The sequence below is a fragment of the Atractosteus spatula genome, chromosome 1, assembly GCF_055471065.1.
Source record: "Atractosteus spatula isolate fAtrSpa1 chromosome 1, fAtrSpa1.hap1, whole genome shotgun sequence".
Taxonomy (NCBI): Eukaryota; Metazoa; Chordata; class Actinopteri; order Semionotiformes; family Lepisosteidae; genus Atractosteus; species Atractosteus spatula.
The window spans coordinates 58,896,862-58,914,856 of NC_142706.1; the positions used below are offsets into that span (position 1 = coordinate 58,896,862).

A 17,995-nucleotide genomic window follows, 5' to 3' on the forward strand; every position below is an offset into this window, starting at 1 on the left:
TCCTGTCCAGGGTGTATCCTGCTTTGTGACTGTTGCTTGCCAGGACAGGCTCCAGCTCCCCTGTGACCCTAAATTGGATAGTGATTGCATTCTCCAGCTCTTAAGGTCCTACAGGTTCGAAACAGCCCAAGCTGGACCGGGGGATCCCCAGGACTGAACTGAGGTGCCATGTGTCCCTATTGCTCTGTTATCCTCAGAAACGCGGTGACACAGTGGACTATGGGAAAAGAGCGCCGAGGAAACAGGTGACCTCTGGGAATCGAAGCCCGCCCGCTCACGCCCTCTCGTGCACTCTAACGCACTCTCGCACACTCGCACGAACTCTCGCATGCACTCTCACACACCTTTGCGCACTCTCGTGTGCTCTTGCACATCCTGCTGGCGCCGCCGCTCCACAATGCATCTGTTCGCCACTCAGATCCCTAGGGTGTTTTTTTTCCCCGCAGGAAAAAAGTTCGGGGTGTCCGTGGAGCAGAGAGTGCGACTTTCTCTCTGCAGCTGTCCTGAAGGAAAAGAGGGAGAAAGGTCCCTCTCGACAGAAGAGTTAAACACTGCCGGGGGGGGGGGGGTGCTGTTCCATCTACATGGTGGACCTCCAACACCCCAAAGTTGCACCTAGATGCGATGTTTTGCTAGCAGTTCGAAATCTTAAAGTCCGCGAAGGGGGATATACCTTGTGATAGTCCAGACTCTGTCTGTATATAGGCCAGGCAAAGAGGGACAGCACTAAACAGAAATTAACCACTAATTAGGGCTGTTCATTTGATCAAAGCGGATGCTATGTTCTCCACTACTGGGATGTGATGAGCAGATCTTGAGAGGGGGAGAAATTTGGGGGGGGGGTAGCTCTTGTTGTGGGGGACTCTTGTCTCATGCCCCCCCACTGACAGGCAAGACGACCGTCTTTTCCAGCCATGGCGCAGAAGAACAGTCCAATTGTCCCCCTCGCCACCGGCCCATTGTCTGCGCAGCCTGCTCTTTCTCTTGACCTCTGACCTGCATTGTTTGGGGCGGCTCATTGGAGAGCGCAGGCAGCTGGGTAACCGGCAGGGGTCTGAGTGACAGCTGGGCCAAACTTGAGAGGAGGGGGGCAGAGAGACCCCCAGCCCCCTCCCCTCCACTCCACAAACGCAAACACTTCCTCCCCCACCCGTCACAGACAGGAGGGCATCGGAATGAGGCGCACTCTCACATGGGGGTCTGCGGGGCCCCAGGAGACAGGTGGAGTGCTTAGGAATCGTCTGGTTTGGTTCCCTTCTTTCTCTCTCATTCACTGTCTGCCTGTGTCTGTCTGTGTCTGTCTGTATCCATCAGACTTTCAGTCTATAAAGAAGCCTAAAAAAGCACTATGTAATTGTAAGGAATTTTATTATTATAATTATTATAATTATTATTATTATTATTATTACTACTACTACCAGGGCTGGAGACCCCTGGACTGACTGCATTTGGGCTCCCCAGGACCAGGGCTGGAGATCCCTGGACGGACTGCACTGGGGCTCCCCAGGACCAGGGCTGGAGACCCCTTGTGCAAAGGCCAGGAGTTTGAGAGGACGAGTTAGAACAGTCTTGTGCCAGAGAGGGGAAGGAAACAAAGGAAGAGCTACTGTAGGTGACGCAGCTGGCGTGGAGCCACACAAGGGGAGCTCAGGAGAGACCGAGAGCTGGCTCTGTCACTGCGTGTTAACGCTTCATCCCCGAAATATAGTACTTCTTTCATTTCCCCAATTTTAAAAAGTGAAACAAAAACAAGGAAAAATAACATACTGTGCTATTAATATTTCCTCAAGCCTTGACCCCGGAGGGGTGCCCTGATAATCCGCTAACCAAACACGCTGCAGATCATGACGGCGAAGTCCCTGGGTCGGTGGGGTGGGGGGGATCAAGTATTGTGATTAAGATTGTATTAATCGTGCTGGAGAGGGGCTGGAAGGCTTTAATCAGTGTCTGAGCTGCAATAATCCCTGCTTTTAAGCTGAGGCTAACACCACACAATCCAGGCCCTGACCCCTGCCTCCCCATCTCCGTGATCACTCACCCGGGCCCCCAGGAAATAAGAGCACAAACCCGGAATCTAGCAGCAGGGAGTGGCCACAGGACAGGAGCGCTGGGGCTCGAGAGACACCTGCGGCCTGGTGAGTACAAGAAGATGGGGCTCAAATAGATCCGATTAAACAGGGGGCGTATGACAGTTCAGACCTGTGATCCTTTCAGCCACTGGCACGCTTAACTTAGGCTAGGGAGGTTTATACAGAGACATGTGGGGGGCCCCCGTACCCCGTGTTGGCTAAAGAGCAGAGGCTGCTTGCTGGCGCAGATCGTGCCAAACCAGATGCAACACCCCGGACAAGGAGGAGCTCCAAGGCAGCGGGTAATTAACCAGAGCAGCTCAGGGCTATAACCTGGGATTCAAACCCACAACCTTCCTGTGACAGGTCCAGAACCTAAGCACTGCTCCACACTGCTGTATAACATAGAAGGAAACGCAGTCCGGGCTCGTACCCAGGGCCCAAGAGGCATGGGGCTGCAGTGCTGGCTGCCACATCACTTAGTGTTAATCATGTCTGGCTGTTGAGCCCCCAGCAGACACCCCATTTCCTAGCGACTGGCTGGCTGTGGCAGTGAACTGGGGCACCAGGAGGGCTTGAACTGGCCTCCTTCTGGACTGGTCATGAGCTTGTGTCCACCGGGATGACCGCCCCCCCCAGTCTGTCTGCTGATTTTTACTTTGGGGGGTCTCGCAGTGCCCACGACAGGACCCACGCTCATCAGACCCACATGTCTCTCTCTGTCTCTCGTTCTGTGAGGGTCCAGTGCGAAAACGTATTCGAGACAGGAAGACAGATGCAAACCAACAGCAAGGTGGCCGAGGTCAGGGTGCTGCTGTTGGGTGAATTTTAGGCTAAGGGAACTGGAGCACCCGGAGGAATCCCACAGGAACGCAGGGGAAACATACAACCCGGTACTGCAAGGCAGCAGTGCTAACCACTGCGCTGCCATGCCACCTCTAATGAAAACGCTTAATGTTAACTGACGAGTCTGTTTATATGACTCGTGATATAAGCAGTGATTTAAGTGCTATGTACGTGATATACAGTACGTACAATATCACAGGGGTGACGCATAGTAACACACTGAGGAACTAAACCGGCGTATCTCATCGCAGGTGCGGTAATGACGCGGGACATCCGTCTTTCTGACTGACACCCTGAGTGTCTTACTTGTTGGTGATCTTCAAGTTCACTTCCTTCGCAAGCAGAGGTTCACGAACAGCGGTGACAGATCAGCCAATCAGACGTCGGTGTGGTGGCGGGAAAACGTCTCGAGCCCCTAAGAGGGAAAACCGCCTCTCATTCTTCAGAGTCTCGCTCGGACCGCGCACTTTCCCCAGCAGAAGTGGCCCACACGGTTCTTTTATATATAATACACAGTTTTCTATCCTAATGGGTAAGTCGTGTATTGTTTCAGATCATTTGAATTTGCCCACCCCCAAAACGTAAACTGGTTTATATGCTGGTAGCGAATCAATCTACCGTCGCGCAGGCGTCAGTTCTGGGCTGCTGTGGAGATCTTTGTATGTTTACGGCAGTAATTCGGCCCCTTTACGATGTTTTTAACGGGGATTTAAAGTAATGCCTTTCTTATCCTCGAGTTTAGCTGTGCTTGTCGCTCACAAAATTGCGCAATTTGTGTTCAGAAAGTTCGCGAGTGAGACGGACGGTGAGCGGAGTTTCACTATTGCGGTAAAGAATACAGTCTTATTGCCACAAAAAAAAAAAACAATCTTATTGCCACAAGGCCGAGGCCGGCGGAAATTGTTGTTGGTCCAGCTTTGCTAGACATTTGACATGGGATAATAACATAAAGAATATAAATACTGGACCAGAATGCACAGTATACAATACAAAGTATTAAAATACAAGGACGACGAGAGACAGTACACAATACAGAACATAAAAATTCACTCTATAATCGAATATGCAAAAAAAATGCCGAGTTGATGCCCTGCAATGTAAACAGAGACAAATCAGTGCAATTTAAACGTGATAGAGGTCATAAAGCACAATACTAAGTTTTTGATGGCTGGGGGGACATTACTTGTTGAGCAGCCTAACAGCAGTCGGGAAGAAGCTGTTCTTGAAACGGGAAGTTTGGGATGTCAGTGATCTGAAACGTGTACCTGAGGGGAGCAGCTGAAGTAAGTCGTGCGCGGGTTACGATGGATCCGCAATAATCTTGTTAGCGCGTATGGTGGTACGTTGGGTGTACAAGCATTCAGCTGAGGACAGAGCAGTGCCATTGATCTTAGAGGCCTTCGTGACAATGCGAACAATATCTATTCAGACTTAATTTCTTTTCTAACGCAAATGGCAAAGCCGCTGACCTCCCTAAGTGCTGTAAATTAGTCCAGATATCCTCGGCAGCTCTTTGTTGTAGCTCTGACAGTTCATTTTACACAGATTTCATAAATGGATTAGATGTAATAGCTAATATTTCCAGTTGCTTTGCAATGCCATTGGGTATACAGCTGTACAGTATAACCGGCTGTAAATCTAAATTCATTGGTCTGTACTGCAGTGTACTGTGACTTTACCCTGATATCACTGGGTTTTATGGTACTGTGCCTTTACCAAGATCTCACTAGGCTTTACAGTACTGTACAGTTCTTTTACCCTGATCTCATTAGGCTTTACAGTACTGTACTGTCTTTTTACGCTGATCTCATTGGGATTTACTGCAGTGTACTGTGCTTTTACCCTGATCTCACTAGGCTTTACACTGCTGTACAGTTCTTTTACTCTGATCTCATTGGGCTTTAATTCACGGCACTGTGTTTTTACAATGATCTCACTGACTTCTACAGCACTGTACTATACCTTTACCACAGTCTCACTGGGAGTTACTATGCTATACTGTGTTTTTACCGCAATTTTGCAGAATTTTACTGCTTCTCCCTGTGCTTTTATCACAGTCTTACTGTCCTGTTGGTGTACAACAGTGAGCCTACCCTGCTGCTGAGGCCCTCGCTGTCAGTGGGCTGTGCTGAGCGAGTGTCTTGCTGGCTTACTGTTTTGTCCCTTCTGCTGTGTGAGCTCCTCGACTGTGGATAGACTGCAGAAGCCAGCCCCTCCTTTTCCTAACTGCAGTGGCTGGAAGAGCACTCCGATACACTGCTGTAATTATGAATGCAAGACTTAACTGGAGTAACAACCAGTAACAGGCAAGAGTAACACTCCAGTGGGTTCTGTGTTAGAATGAATCGACTTAGAACAAATACTGTACATTGCTCATGTCTCACAGTAATAATGGCAGCAGTGTCCACTAGTGGTTTCTTTTCTGGGCTGACCCAGAATGTTCAGCGCCCCTGCCGTGTCCTCGCTATCCTGGACACGCCCCTCCTGGCTGCAGAAGGGGCGCTTGGGAAGTTTTCTTGTTAATCCGCAGAGATTCTCTCCGGCTCCTGGAGCCGTTTAATCAGGCCGGGCTTATCTGTTGCATTAGGGCGGGATTCTTTGTAATCTCCCGGTTTCTCTCGGAGACCTTGGAGATAGAGGGAGGGGAAGGAGAGTAAAGTCGAGTGCTAGTGTAAGGTATGGAAGAGACGACCCTGCGAGCTTCATCTGTCCACCCATCTGTACATCCTTCCAACTATCCATCCATCTGTGCATATTGAGAGTGCATTCCTGGAGTTCCCAAGGGCAGCAGAGTACTCTGGGTGTCTGATTGCGATCATAATTACTTAATTGATTTATTTGTATATCATATTGCCCTTTATAGGTCTTAATCGGTTGCTAATTGAAAATTACCTACATCCAATTAAATTTGAGTGCAGGGGAGTACAGAGAATCACATGTTGGTCATAAGAACTGAGTGATATACTGTCATGTATTTTTATTGTGCTTGCATTCACTCCCTGTGGGTTTTAAAATGACACTTAAAATACTACTGCTCATCGTCAAGGCTTGAGCAGTCTGGCTCCTGACTACATCAATGAACTCTTTATCCCCTAATACAGCTTCATGTTGCTCATGCTCCTTGTACTGTGGGCTTCTTTCAGTTCCCAGTACAGGTGTCCAGACGCTGGGGGCCTGTGCTGTTTGTCCTGGGGACATGATCTTCCAATCCATATCAAATCCTGCAAGCCAGTCTTAGAGCTCACTTTTATACACTAGCTTCTAATTCTGTTTATGTACTGCATTTATTTGTGTATACTTTTCACTTTTGTTTAATTACTTTTTTGTGCAACAGTGTTGAGATGATGCGTCATGAAAAAAAAAACCTTTGTAGAATAAAGATTATCAGTACCAGGTGGGTTCCACTGAGCTTGAGGAAAGGATTTAGGTGTTATTTTGTGAGTACTTTAATGTCCTTATTCAGACAACAAGTGGAAAGAGATAAAAACACATAATGAAAACAATAGAATTCAAGGGACATTATATTCAATTATACAATACAGAGGTAAAACTTTATTTAGCGTACTGTGTTTAGTTTTGGTCACCACATTACAAGAAGGTTGTCACTGCTTTCTAATCAGTTCAAGGAAGGGCAGTGGGGTTCATTTGTGGCCCTAAAGGAATGTCTCACACAGACCTAACAGAGGAACTGGATCTCTTTACTTGTGTGTAGATGGAAATGTCAGGGGACTCGATACAATTACGTAAAGCTCTGAAGTGTTGAGACTGTCTGAAGAACTACTGCAGTGCCAACAGTGAAACAAGCATGAAGTAACAGTGAACCCATTCGAGGCTGAAATTGGGAAACATCACGAACAGTATAATTGTAGTTTCTTGCTGATGGGCAGTGACACCCAGGATGGTGCAGTTATTTCATACTGGGTTTAATTTACAAAGAGAGATAGAACAGTTGAATCAATGTCTTGGTAAGACGACGTCCACCCTGGAGGAATATCTTCAGGGTTGAAGATGAAACTTGGACATGTAGACACAGGTGGAAGGTAAGAGGGAGCGTGTTACACTGCGGCTAGTTGAAGCTGACAGCTATGGGTACTGACTGTCAGTAAGCCTGTTGTAAGGAGTTGGCGATCTTTGATGGCCAGCGGAGAAAGCAGAGGTTGAAGGCACTTGGGACTTGCTGGAGACAGCTGAGGATAAACTGGGATGGAGTTGATTTCTGGTGGGGTGAAACAACTGTGGAAACTACAGACTGGCAGGTGGTTAGATTGCAGGAAGAAACCACTGGATTGGTGCTGCTGGCCAACGTTGCAGGAAGGTTTCGGGTCTCAGAACTTTTGGGGCATTCAGGTTTTCAGGCTGACGCATCTCTCAGAACAGAGTGAAGTGCAGCATTTCCTACAAGTCCCAATGTCAGGACACCTTACCAGTGGCGTAACAGATTTTAAATAGGGGCAACCAAATTGGATGATGGTTTGGAGTGCTCTGAGAAATGGCCTGAGAGAATTGTATTGGCCCTGGGATGAATATGATTACTCAGCCAAGGACTGCGAGCTGATGCCTGCCCAAACGTGACAGAGCACACTGGGAACTGAACTCAGAAGGCACTTCTTTTTACAAAGAGTGCTGGGTGTCTGCAACAAACTGCCAAATGCCAGGCCATTGGGATCCTTTAAAAAAAGCTAGATCAGCTCAATAAGCTACAAAGACATTTGAGAGGACCTGACTGTAAATCCTCAAAAGCTTAGACAAAGCCAGCCTACTGGCCTTTTCAGAATTAGCAGTAAAACATGAACCAGAGGTTATATGTACAGAGAATGTGGAAGGTGGAAGTGCTTTTAGAACGGATATTAGGGGGCTCTTCTTTACACAGAAGCTTGAGAGTACTTTGGACGAGCTACCCAGCCAGTTGTTGAAACTGACTCTGTAATGTCTTTGAAGAAACAATTGGTCGAACCTCGAATCACTTGGCCACTGAAAAACCAAATGAGCTTGATGGGCCAAGTGGCCTCTTTTCATTTATCATTTTTTTGAAGTACTTGTATACTGATTAAAACCTGGAGGATCACAGCCTCTCAGCACCAGAGCTGACCATTCAAGCTCTGCAGACTGTAGGGATATACTGTATATCCCTGTGTGCTGAACCTGCCTCCTTCTGTCTGTCTGTGGCTGTCACTCTGTGTGTGACGGGTTGTAGGAGGTCAGGGCACACACACTGACACTGGACTCATAAACCACAGGACAGGAGACTCTGGGCACAGGCTGGGAGCCCCTTCTGAAAGACAAAGGGACAAAGAGAGCAGGCAGAAGCAAAAGGGTATGAACAAAAAAAAAAGAAATACTACTGGTAAACACTGAAACATTTTCTCACCTGCATTCTGCTCTGAATTGAAACAAAAAAGTATTTTTTCTGGGAATTCCCTTACAAACTGCTGTTCCTCTGGCTGCTCTGTAACTGGGGCTGTTTTGGGGTGGGAGGTGGCCCTTTTCAAAGGGCGCGAGTCTCCCAGTGATGGAGAGAACAAGATAAGTGACAGATGGGTGCAGTGGAGGGAGGGAGAGGAGAGGAAGGTTGAAGGAGCGATCAGGTGGGCCTTGAAGAGAGAAAGTGAGAGAGAGACAGAAGTGGTGGGCGCTGGGCTGGTGGGTCCCTGTCCTTCCTGAATGCAAGTGTGTGTGTCTACTGGAGAGGGTGTCAGTGTTAAAGACTTTTTAATCAGAGCTCCATGCTGTCCTGTTTGCTCCGGGCCCCGCCTCCGCCTTTGTGTGGAGCAGGCCGGCTTTGAGCCGCCACAATGGGTGAGAGGCTGGACAGATGGGGCTTTGGAACCTCGGATACAAAGCGGGGAGGCCGAGGGGCGGGGATGGCCTTTCACTGGGCGAGTTAGCAGCCTGTCCGGCCCTGACACTGCAGCGCTGCTGTGCCCGAGGACACTGGGATTGCTGCTGCGGCGCAGGAAAGGGAGAGAGGAAAAGAAAGAAGAGCATGGCAGAAGTGTGAAGTTAAGGAATAGAAGGGAAGAGGATGTCTTCTGGATTTTGTGTATCAAGCGTCCTCTATCTCAGCAGATATTTTAGTTGGTGTGTGTTAGAGAAATCTCCTGTGTGAGATCTAACTGGTTCCAAACTGGAGAAGGTGCCAGAATAGCTGTGGGGAAAAGTTAGCTCCGTTGATATGACATTCTGGCCTGCTGATGCCCATCTAGCATCTCTCAGCCACTCCTCCCAGACTCTGTTCCCTGAGCACCAAGAGTCAGGTCATAGAGGTCGGAGGGCCAAGAGGTCACGGGCAGCTGATGTTGAGATGGGCCGGAGTGATGCTCGTTTAGCATGCTGTCCCTTGCCACTACAGTTCCCCTGGCAGGTGTCATACTGTACCCCATTCCTGTGGGTTTGTGAATTCTTATATACCCAAGCTATTTGCAGTTGTCTGAAATTTGTTTCTTTGAAATTAAAATTTGTTTCGCAGCTTCCTAGTGTTTTCTAATCCTTCTAGTTTTGTATCATCTGAGAACTTGTCTAATTTGCAAACACTTTATTTCATCCTTTGTTGCTCCTCTACTGTAAGAAAGCATTTACTCTTTGTTTTAGCCTCCATTGCAATATTTTTGTACATTGAAAATGTCATAACCCCTGTATATCTCTTTGGATCCAAGATCCAGTCGAATAATTAATAACATTCTTGACTCTGCAGCAGACTGGGGCTGAGTCGTGTGTGGCCCCTTCCCAGAAATATGAACTGTCAGGTCTACAGATCGGAGTGTCAAGAATAGGGGAAAGACGAAAGGGGGGGAGACAGAGAAAGGATTGCTATCTGCAAGAGAACAGATGGGGAGTCCCCTCTCTGTCTGATCGTTCTCACCGTTTGAGCTCTGCCTGGTAACATCTGCCTGGCTGTTTGTCCATCTGTCTCTTCAGCAGGTCTCTGTTTTTTCCAAAGCGGTGAAGGAGCCTCCCTCCTCCCCCCCCCCCCTCCAACAGCATGTCTCTGCTGCAAGCCCGTGGGCCGGTGAGTCGCTCCCGTTTAACACGGATAAGGGCGGGTGAGGAATTTTTTAAAAGGTCGCTCTTGCGCTACAGGAGAGAGGGCGAGCGTTCTTGTCATCTTCCACGCCACCGAACTGCGAAAGACGCATGCACCTCCATACGCACTCTGCTGATTTAGAGAGTACTGGCTACTGGCCCTGTCCAAGAGTGGACGTCTCTTCTGCACTGGGAAACAACGCAGCTCAGAATTCTGAGCTGGGGCCTGTGTGGTTCTGGGGACACAGACCACATCCTTCATCTCTCCGTGCTTCAGGACCGACGGAGGCCCTGTGGCTGCCTGGCCCAGATCTGCGAGGAAGGGATTCCCTCTGCTGCGGGTGAGCTTCTGGAGTGGCGCTCTCCATGCTGGAGATTTGGGAGACCTCTAGATGTTGCGGTTTGCACCCCGTGGCCCCGTGAGCACACAAGGCTCTTTTCCAGTCGTGGCATGCTGGAGTGAGCTTCCCTAGGAGAGACTCGGAATAAACTGACACGGCACAGGGATGCGCAGGCCTGCGGAGTGACCTCCAGCCACGGTTGGCAAGCTTCAGGTCACCCCTGCACCGTCAGCCCGAGCGACGCTCTCTACAACCCACCCACCCGTCGGCCATCTTTAAAGAGGCTTTGCATCACTCCCTGTTTTTTTTATTTTTATTTGCTGTGGTCCTGCAGGGATCAAGAAGAATTAACGGTTTGATCGGAGCTCAGTGTCCAAAGCCTTGCATTAGACACTAATCCCTCCGAGCCAGAGCCGGTGGTGCTGTGGGGCATGGGGGGGGGGGAGGTTTGGCTACAAGCCAGTTTACTAATCCCAACCACCACCTCTCCTTCTCCTCCCCCCAACCCAATCAGACTCTTTCACCAAGACAACGATCATTAAAACACTCACACACAGGCTCTCAAGATCTGGCGGTTCGGATAGACGATATTTCTTTGGCCAACTGTGACAGAGATTCCACTGCTATCCCTCTGTCCATCTGCCTGTCCGTCCGCGTGGCCTTTATCCCACACGTGTGGGATTCCTTTCAGAGCTCAGTTCTGACTGTAACAGGCCTCAGTCCGTGGGAAGAAGGTCTACTGACTGCTGCTGGATTCTGACGCAGTAATGGTACTGCATGATGGACCCCTGAAACACTTACGTGCTTCAACTGTGCTCCTACAGTATTGTGCAAACCTGACCTTGGCCTTCAGTCAGATACTCCCCCAGAACCCTATCCCTATTAGTAAACCTCAGCTCACAAACAGCAGAACTGGGGCTTGCTCTCCTGTGTGTCATTCCCTCACTATTGAGTGAAAATTCATTGTGATTTTGGTAGCCGTTGTTTTAAATCGTGAACCCCGTTCGTATGAGGAGTAAAGCTTGTCACACAGGCTCCTGAGACCTTGCACCAAGACCTGTGGCCCTGCACCCTGTCCATCAGATTCCTGTACCCCCCGCACTCAAGAATCCAGAGCTGCCTGTTCTGACTCACAAGTTCAGACAACTCTCTCTCCCTCTTCCATGTTTTTCCCCCATCTTGCACATCGTCCTTCTATACCACCGTCTTTGACTTTTTACACATCTTTCATTTTCCTTTTCAGTCTCTCCTTCATTTACTCTTTTTTTCTTACCTTTCCATCCCCTTGTCTCTGCCTGTCTCTCCTTTTCCCCCTCGCCCTCCCTCCCTCTCTCTCAGCGAGCCCCGTTAAGTGCACACATGCACGACAGATGTTACTACGGCAACAGTTGGTGGTGGAAAAGGGGTGTGGCTTCCCTGCCATCTGTTCAGGGTCAGAGGTGACAAGGAGTGTGTGTGTCGGGTGTCCAATGTCAACTTCTGTTTCAGGGGGAAACGGGTTTATTTGGGGAGGGAGCAGGGGGCTGGCAGGGTGGACTGGCATTTTTTAAATAAGACATTAATGTAGTAAAAATTCACATTACGTTTCTGTAGCCACAGTTACTCTCTTTGGAATTCTTGTTCCAGGAAAAATAACTCAATTTCAGTTCCCCTGCTCCAGTATCTCTCATTATAAATCAAACCCTACTTGTTGTTACTTAAACTGAAAAAACAACAAAAAATGCAAAATGTTATGGGTGGCGTGGAAATGTATTATTTGCGCCACGAGTAATGTATTTTTTGTAATTTAGTTGGAACTTTAAAAGGCTAGGATTTTAGTTGAATTACAGTCAACTCAAGATGGATTTTAAACCTCTGAAATTGACAGGAATTTGTCTCTTTCTGTAGCAACGGGGAGTGAAAGTGACCCTACAGCGGCACCTTGTGGTCCGTTCTGGTAAGTGACTCAAGAATGGCTCAAGTGAAAATCCCACAGATCGCTCCTAGCTTTTGCTACTGTCTTTCCGATGCCTTCATCCAAAGAGACTTGCTTTTGCGAGCTGTAAAAGATTGATGTAGCTTCATGGGGATAGCTCTTGGAACTTCCCAGCTAGAATCCATTCTTGACTCCATTCCCCAGCGCGAGCCTGGAATCTGTGTCCCTAGCTGACTCCGATTGGGAGGGCAGTGGTGGTGTGTAGCTGGAAGGGATCCAGCGGGGTGCACCTGGGGTTGGTTGCCCAGGGCTCTCTCAGCTATCTGGTAAATGGCGCCAGCAGTGACACCAGCGAGAGAGACCCCGACTCTCCAATCAGGCGAAGACCCTGTCAGGTGCCACACGAGTGACAAGTGGGTGTGAGGGAGGAGCACGGGAGAGGGCACAGAGAGGTCTATGGCACGGCCCGGGGAGGGTGGGGGGTGAGGAGGTGCAGAGACTGAGCTGCCCTGCTGGTGTTGAGGAGGCTGGCTCAGCTCGAGGGGGAGCAAGGCAGGAGCATTGCTGGAGCGGTGGACATAAGCAGAGGGGAAGGCAGGACTTCCCCAGGACCTGCTCCTTTCCACTCCTGCTGCACTCTCGCCTGCTCATATGGACTCACAGGGCAACAGGTCAGGTCTTTTTAACTGTTTCAAACACATTTGTAGGTCATGTAAAATCTGCAACATTTCCAGCTTGATTTCTAAGCCTTTACAGTTGCAGAGCTGAATACAAAAAGTTCATTTGAGTAATGGTTTAATCTGGGGAGACAAATAAACAAGAGTTCAGTTATAATGAAAACCAGCAGCCAGTGCCTCGTGCTGGATTGGGTAATCTAGGAGCAGAGAGACCACATGATACCAAGACACTGTGACATGAAGAAGTATAAACAGGATAGTTGGCTGAACCAGAAAAACTTGTATGCCTGGGAGGCTCACAGTAAGCAGCAGTGTGTGAGAATTCAGAGACTGCTTTTACACTACCCAGCATATTATTAGAATGTGGGAGAAAGCCCACACCAACCTCATGACACCATGCAGACTCCACACAGAAGGAGAGTTGTGGGGCAGCAGTGCTAATGACTATGACACACCCACAACTACATTAGCTTATTAAAGCAATTAAAGATCCAAAAAGAATATAACCTAACTCACCGCTACTGTTTACAACAAATTATCACTAGGGAGCAGATCAGTTCACTTGGGTGAAGTTTTACTCCACTCTGGTGTAAAGCCCTGTTCAGGTCTGGGGAAAGCATAATGGCATACAATTTCTGCATTAATGGTTTTCCGTTTGAGCACAATTTTTAACATCTCTATGGGACTTGGGATGCTCTGTTGCACATGGAGCAAAGAAGTTGCAAGGAGTGGACAAGGGGAATGGAGGACACCACAGCTGTCCCCTCACAGGAGAGGCCTCACCCAGATCATCCCAGCACACACAGCTGTAGACATGGGTACTGAGATTTGGGTGTAAGAAAAGGGATTTTTAACGAGTTGTGCTGTGAGAAATGCATCGGCACAATAAACTGTGTACAGAATAGCAGCCAGTACTGATACAGGCACTCAGGTACAAGCAGGATCACCAATCCCACTCCTAGGACCATGCTGGTTTACCAGCAGTGACACATCCAAAGTCACACGAGTGCAGTTCATAACATTTATTGGGGTGCTAAAAGTAACAACTGTTGCATAAAGAGGCATAAAATATTTTGTCTTCCGTAGATTCTAGATGGAAGATGCCATGCTCAGTTCTGGCTCTAGGGGGGAGAAGGCTGGCTGTGGTCCTTGTACTGGGCAATACTGAACAGGGTCTGCAGGTTCCTGCGGGTCTGCTCCACCTCCTCCCGGAACTGGGCAATCTTTTGTCCACCTATTTTTCTCTGGAGGATACAGGGGAGGAGGAGGGGAAAACAAAGGCATCAAACTTCTCTGCAGTCGAGCTGTCCAAGACTTCATAAATTAATTTCTTAGACACCGTCTCTACACCCCCTCCCCCTGTGTAGATCACCCCTCTTCCCCTGCAGTGCGGTCAGCAGGTATCACAGGATGCCGTGTCCTGCAGGGGCAGAATCCAATTGCTATTTTAGCTCTGGTTGCTGGTACAACACTGTAGTAATCCGTTAGTTTTAAATCAGGGAGGAGAGAGGGGCAGGGCTCACAATGTAGATGCACAGGCGCTGCTGCTCCAGTTTGAAGAACTCGGTGGCCAGCAGGGAGTCAAAGTCCTTCTTCATGTTCAGGAAGCCACAGTGAGGAGAGCGTTTAGCGTGCTCGTACCTGGGGAGAGAGGGGGGACACTCAGGTCGCCCGCATAGTAATGCGACCGACTCTGGTGTCAGGTCGGGGGGCAGTTTGATTGTGCTGTGCTGGGAGCAGACAGGACGGGGGGGGGGGGAGGGGAGGTGAGAGTGTGGCACAGGGGGGTCAGGGGCTGTACCAGGGGTCATCATCAGGCTCCCAGCCCTCCAGCTCCTTCAGGCAGAAGAAGCAACAGGCCACGTCTGGCTCGCTCTCACTGGGGCAGTGGACAAACCCAGCCAGCGCCATCTGAGAGGGAGAGAGAGGCTTGTCAGGGACCGGAGGAGGAAGAGGAGGGGGTACTTAGGCAGGTGACATGCTCAACTAATAGATCACACAAGACATGTTCCGATAGTGCCACTCCAACTAATAAGAGCTGTTGGAGCAGAAATACAAGCCAGCAGGGTGGAGGCCAGATGTTGTAGAAGCAGTACTCTTGAAGTGGGGTATTTCTGACACTTATTGAAGAAACGAGTTGAAACAGCCCTAAGACACTAAACCAGCAAGAAGAGCAATGACTAAGTCGCCAGTTCGCACTGGAGCGTTACAGCTCAGCTGGAATGAGAACCAGTAGTCTGGGACCCAGACACACCAGCCCTCCAGAAGCAGGACTGCAATCAGCTGGGTTACACCACTGATTTCTGGTCATCGAAATGACCACCGACGTAGCGAGAGCAGCTGACGGGACGGACCGCTCACCCGCTCCGGCGTGCACTTGCAGTCCTCCCGGAAGGGCCAGTCCTTGAAGGTCTCGAGCCTGCGCTCCAGGCGGTACATCCGGCCGTAGGCGAGCAGTTTGTCGGAGGACCGAGAAGGCACCTCAGACATCCCTGCCGATAAAAAAAAAATCCTCGTTCACAAGAATTAACTTGACAAAGAGGTAAATAAAAGTCACCCGTACCAGCTCTCTGTGTGTGCAGTGAAAGGTCACCTGGGCAAGTCTATTTAAAGATCGCAGCCCCACGAGTGATTAATTCTCCGACCTCTCCGGCTGATCATTATGGTGTGATGATCAGCAGCACCTGGTCGCATTTGTGAATCTCCGAGAAGTGAGACCGGAGATGTTTCTAATTGATCTCTTCTACTTTTTCCAGTATCTCCAGTTTTTTTTGTTTTGCTTTTGTGATATTCGTCAGCGCCCTGGGAGTATTCATTCACCCGCGCTTAACCGGCTGAGTCCGTCGTATTCGGTTTTTAAAACCGTGAAATGAGCTCCGACCCACACCTCTGGCGCCAGGGCTGGGCGGCTGATTTACTGTTGTGTGAAAACGGACGGTACCGGCCGTGTCCTCGGATAGCGCCTACTGGGCTCTAGCGCACGGGTAGTCTGCCCAGCCATTACAGGTCTTTACTCCAGGAGCTTCAGCACCTGGCTGAACTGACCCTGAACCGACCAACCCATTGGAAGAGCGACCGCGCGTGTTCGGGAGAGCTCGTTATTAAGCGCTAATGTCACCGCCTCGCCTTATTACTAGACGGATTCACACGCTGCTATCGCTCACGCCGTCATAACGCCGTTTGCAGCGCGTTTTTCTAAAATTTTAAAAAGTTTTTTAAGATGGAAAAAAATCGTTTTAAATATTAGACATCAGACAGCGCAAGCTCTTGCTGCTGTATTATCATGAAGTATTTGTGTCAATTATGTCTCATTACTCTTTTTATGAAATGAGTAAAAACAAACTAAAAGACAGAAATACTCCCTGGTCTCGGGAAAAATGTTCCGCTTTCTCGTGAACATGGTGTTGCGCTTCTGCTTTGCTACCGCGAGAGGGCGCCGCAGACCAGGCTTGGCTCTTCCGTGTTACCGTGCCCTGGGACACTCCGTGCTCGTGTTCACCCCGGAGCATAGCTCCCCCCTATAACCTGAAGAGCCACAACCTGCACGTTTCGTAACTGAGTCTTTAGTGGGGGAAATAGCTGCAAGTAATACCGATATTATAAAGTCTGCAATACATGCTGGATGGGTTGCCTGTCTGAGAGATACACATTCAGGGTTTTGGGAATATTTTAGAGGTTAATCTTGACCCCATGTTTTTGGACTGCAGGAGGAAACTGGAGCACCTGGAGAAATCCAGTATGTTCACAGGGAAAACATGCCAACTCCACGCAGAAGGCATCACAGGCCTGAATCAGGACCAGGACCCAAGAGCTGTGAGTCGGCAACATTAACCATTGCACACTAACAAGCGCTGCCTGCTGGCAGATTCCTGTTCACTTAGGGCTCCCAGTGTAATCACAATCTTAAGGAATATTATTCTGGTACAAATTCTAAAATATTAAAAGCTAGTATCACCATGCATGTTACCAAATCAGCATCTACACTCTCGCACCATCTTGCAAGTGATGGTGCAAGAGTGGGGATTCGGGACAGGCTGTTTCTGGGGAGTCCCAAGAGTCTGTGAGGATCCCCAGACGATGGCTGAATCCACTGTGAGCGCCGGCAGGATTTCCGGTGGAAACAGAGTTTCAGGTGGCTGTCTAGGACTAGCAGATAATCGCACCTTTCTAGACAGTCTGGTCAGAAACCTTGAGGAGGTCCGTTTGGCCCAGCTAGCCTGCTCGGTAATGAGGAGTGGAATGATCTGGGAATCTCAGCCAGCCCCGTCTAGAATGATACCAGAGTAGTGGCTTCAACAACGTGGCTGCATGGCCTGTTCCAGGCTCCTACCACCCTTTGGGTAAAAATGTGCCTCATCTTGTCAAGTCCAGAGACACTTTCCTGTCGTGTCCACTTGTGTCCTCTGTCCGTGTTTCACGGCTGGTTTCCCTGAGGATCTTCGGTTCCTGGTGGCGAGAGAGAGGTGGAAAGAGGGAGTGACGCAGCCAGAAAAGAGAGAAAAAGAGAGAAGCAGAAAAGAAGTGAAAGAGGGAAGGAGGGAGAGAGAAGGCTTTGAGGGAGGGGAAGGGGTGGTGAGAGCGCCCCAGCAATAGTGATGTCTTTATAGGCTGGCAGTGCGAACTTTACAGCACTTGTTTATGTGAGAGAATCCCAGTGCCAGCAGAGCTGTCCTGTAACCCTACCCTGCTGTCCCGGGACGGGGGAAAAGTGCTTACTGCTCCAAAACTGCACTCCTCCCCCCCCTCCCTCCTGCCCAGCCACACACCCTCTCTCTCTCTCATTCACTCCCTGTCTCTGTCCCCCCCACTCCTCCAAGTTTCCTGGTCTAGTCATCCCTTCTTGGACTCCCTGCCTCCCTTGGACAGGACAGGACAGGTCCTGATTCCGGCCTCCCTGCCTTTAGCCTGGCCGAGGAACTGCGTGGGGTACCCGTCAGCCGGGCCTGTGCCCTACCGTCCTGCCCGTGGACTCTGCGTGGCACGCTGCTGTCTTGCACATGTGCCGCTAGCTTAAGTCTGCAATTCGCCCTTCACCTCTGCGGGGCGCGACTGCCGCAAACGCAAAATCTTACAGTCCTGCCAGGAATTGAAATCAGAAAGAGAGACGTCAGGCAGGAAAATAGCAGC

General features: G+C 49.5%; 1 protein-coding gene across 1 annotated transcript; it reads right to left on the reverse strand.

Moving 5' to 3' along the window:
• Positions 1–13,989: 13,989 nt before the first annotated feature.
• On the reverse strand, positions 13,990–15,511 carry birc5b (baculoviral IAP repeat containing 5b). The gene is made up of 5 exons (XM_088923068.1): positions 15,462–15,511; positions 15,230–15,360; positions 14,670–14,779; positions 14,392–14,509; positions 13,990–14,112 (listed from the first exon to the last, which is right to left on the reverse strand). Exons 2-5 carry the CDS (start codon positions 15,356–15,358, stop codon positions 13,990–13,992), a joined length of 480 nt encoding a protein of 159 aa, XP_088779194.1. The 5' UTR covers positions 15,359–15,360; positions 15,462–15,511.
• Between the last annotated feature and the right edge of the window lie 2,484 nt (positions 15,512–17,995).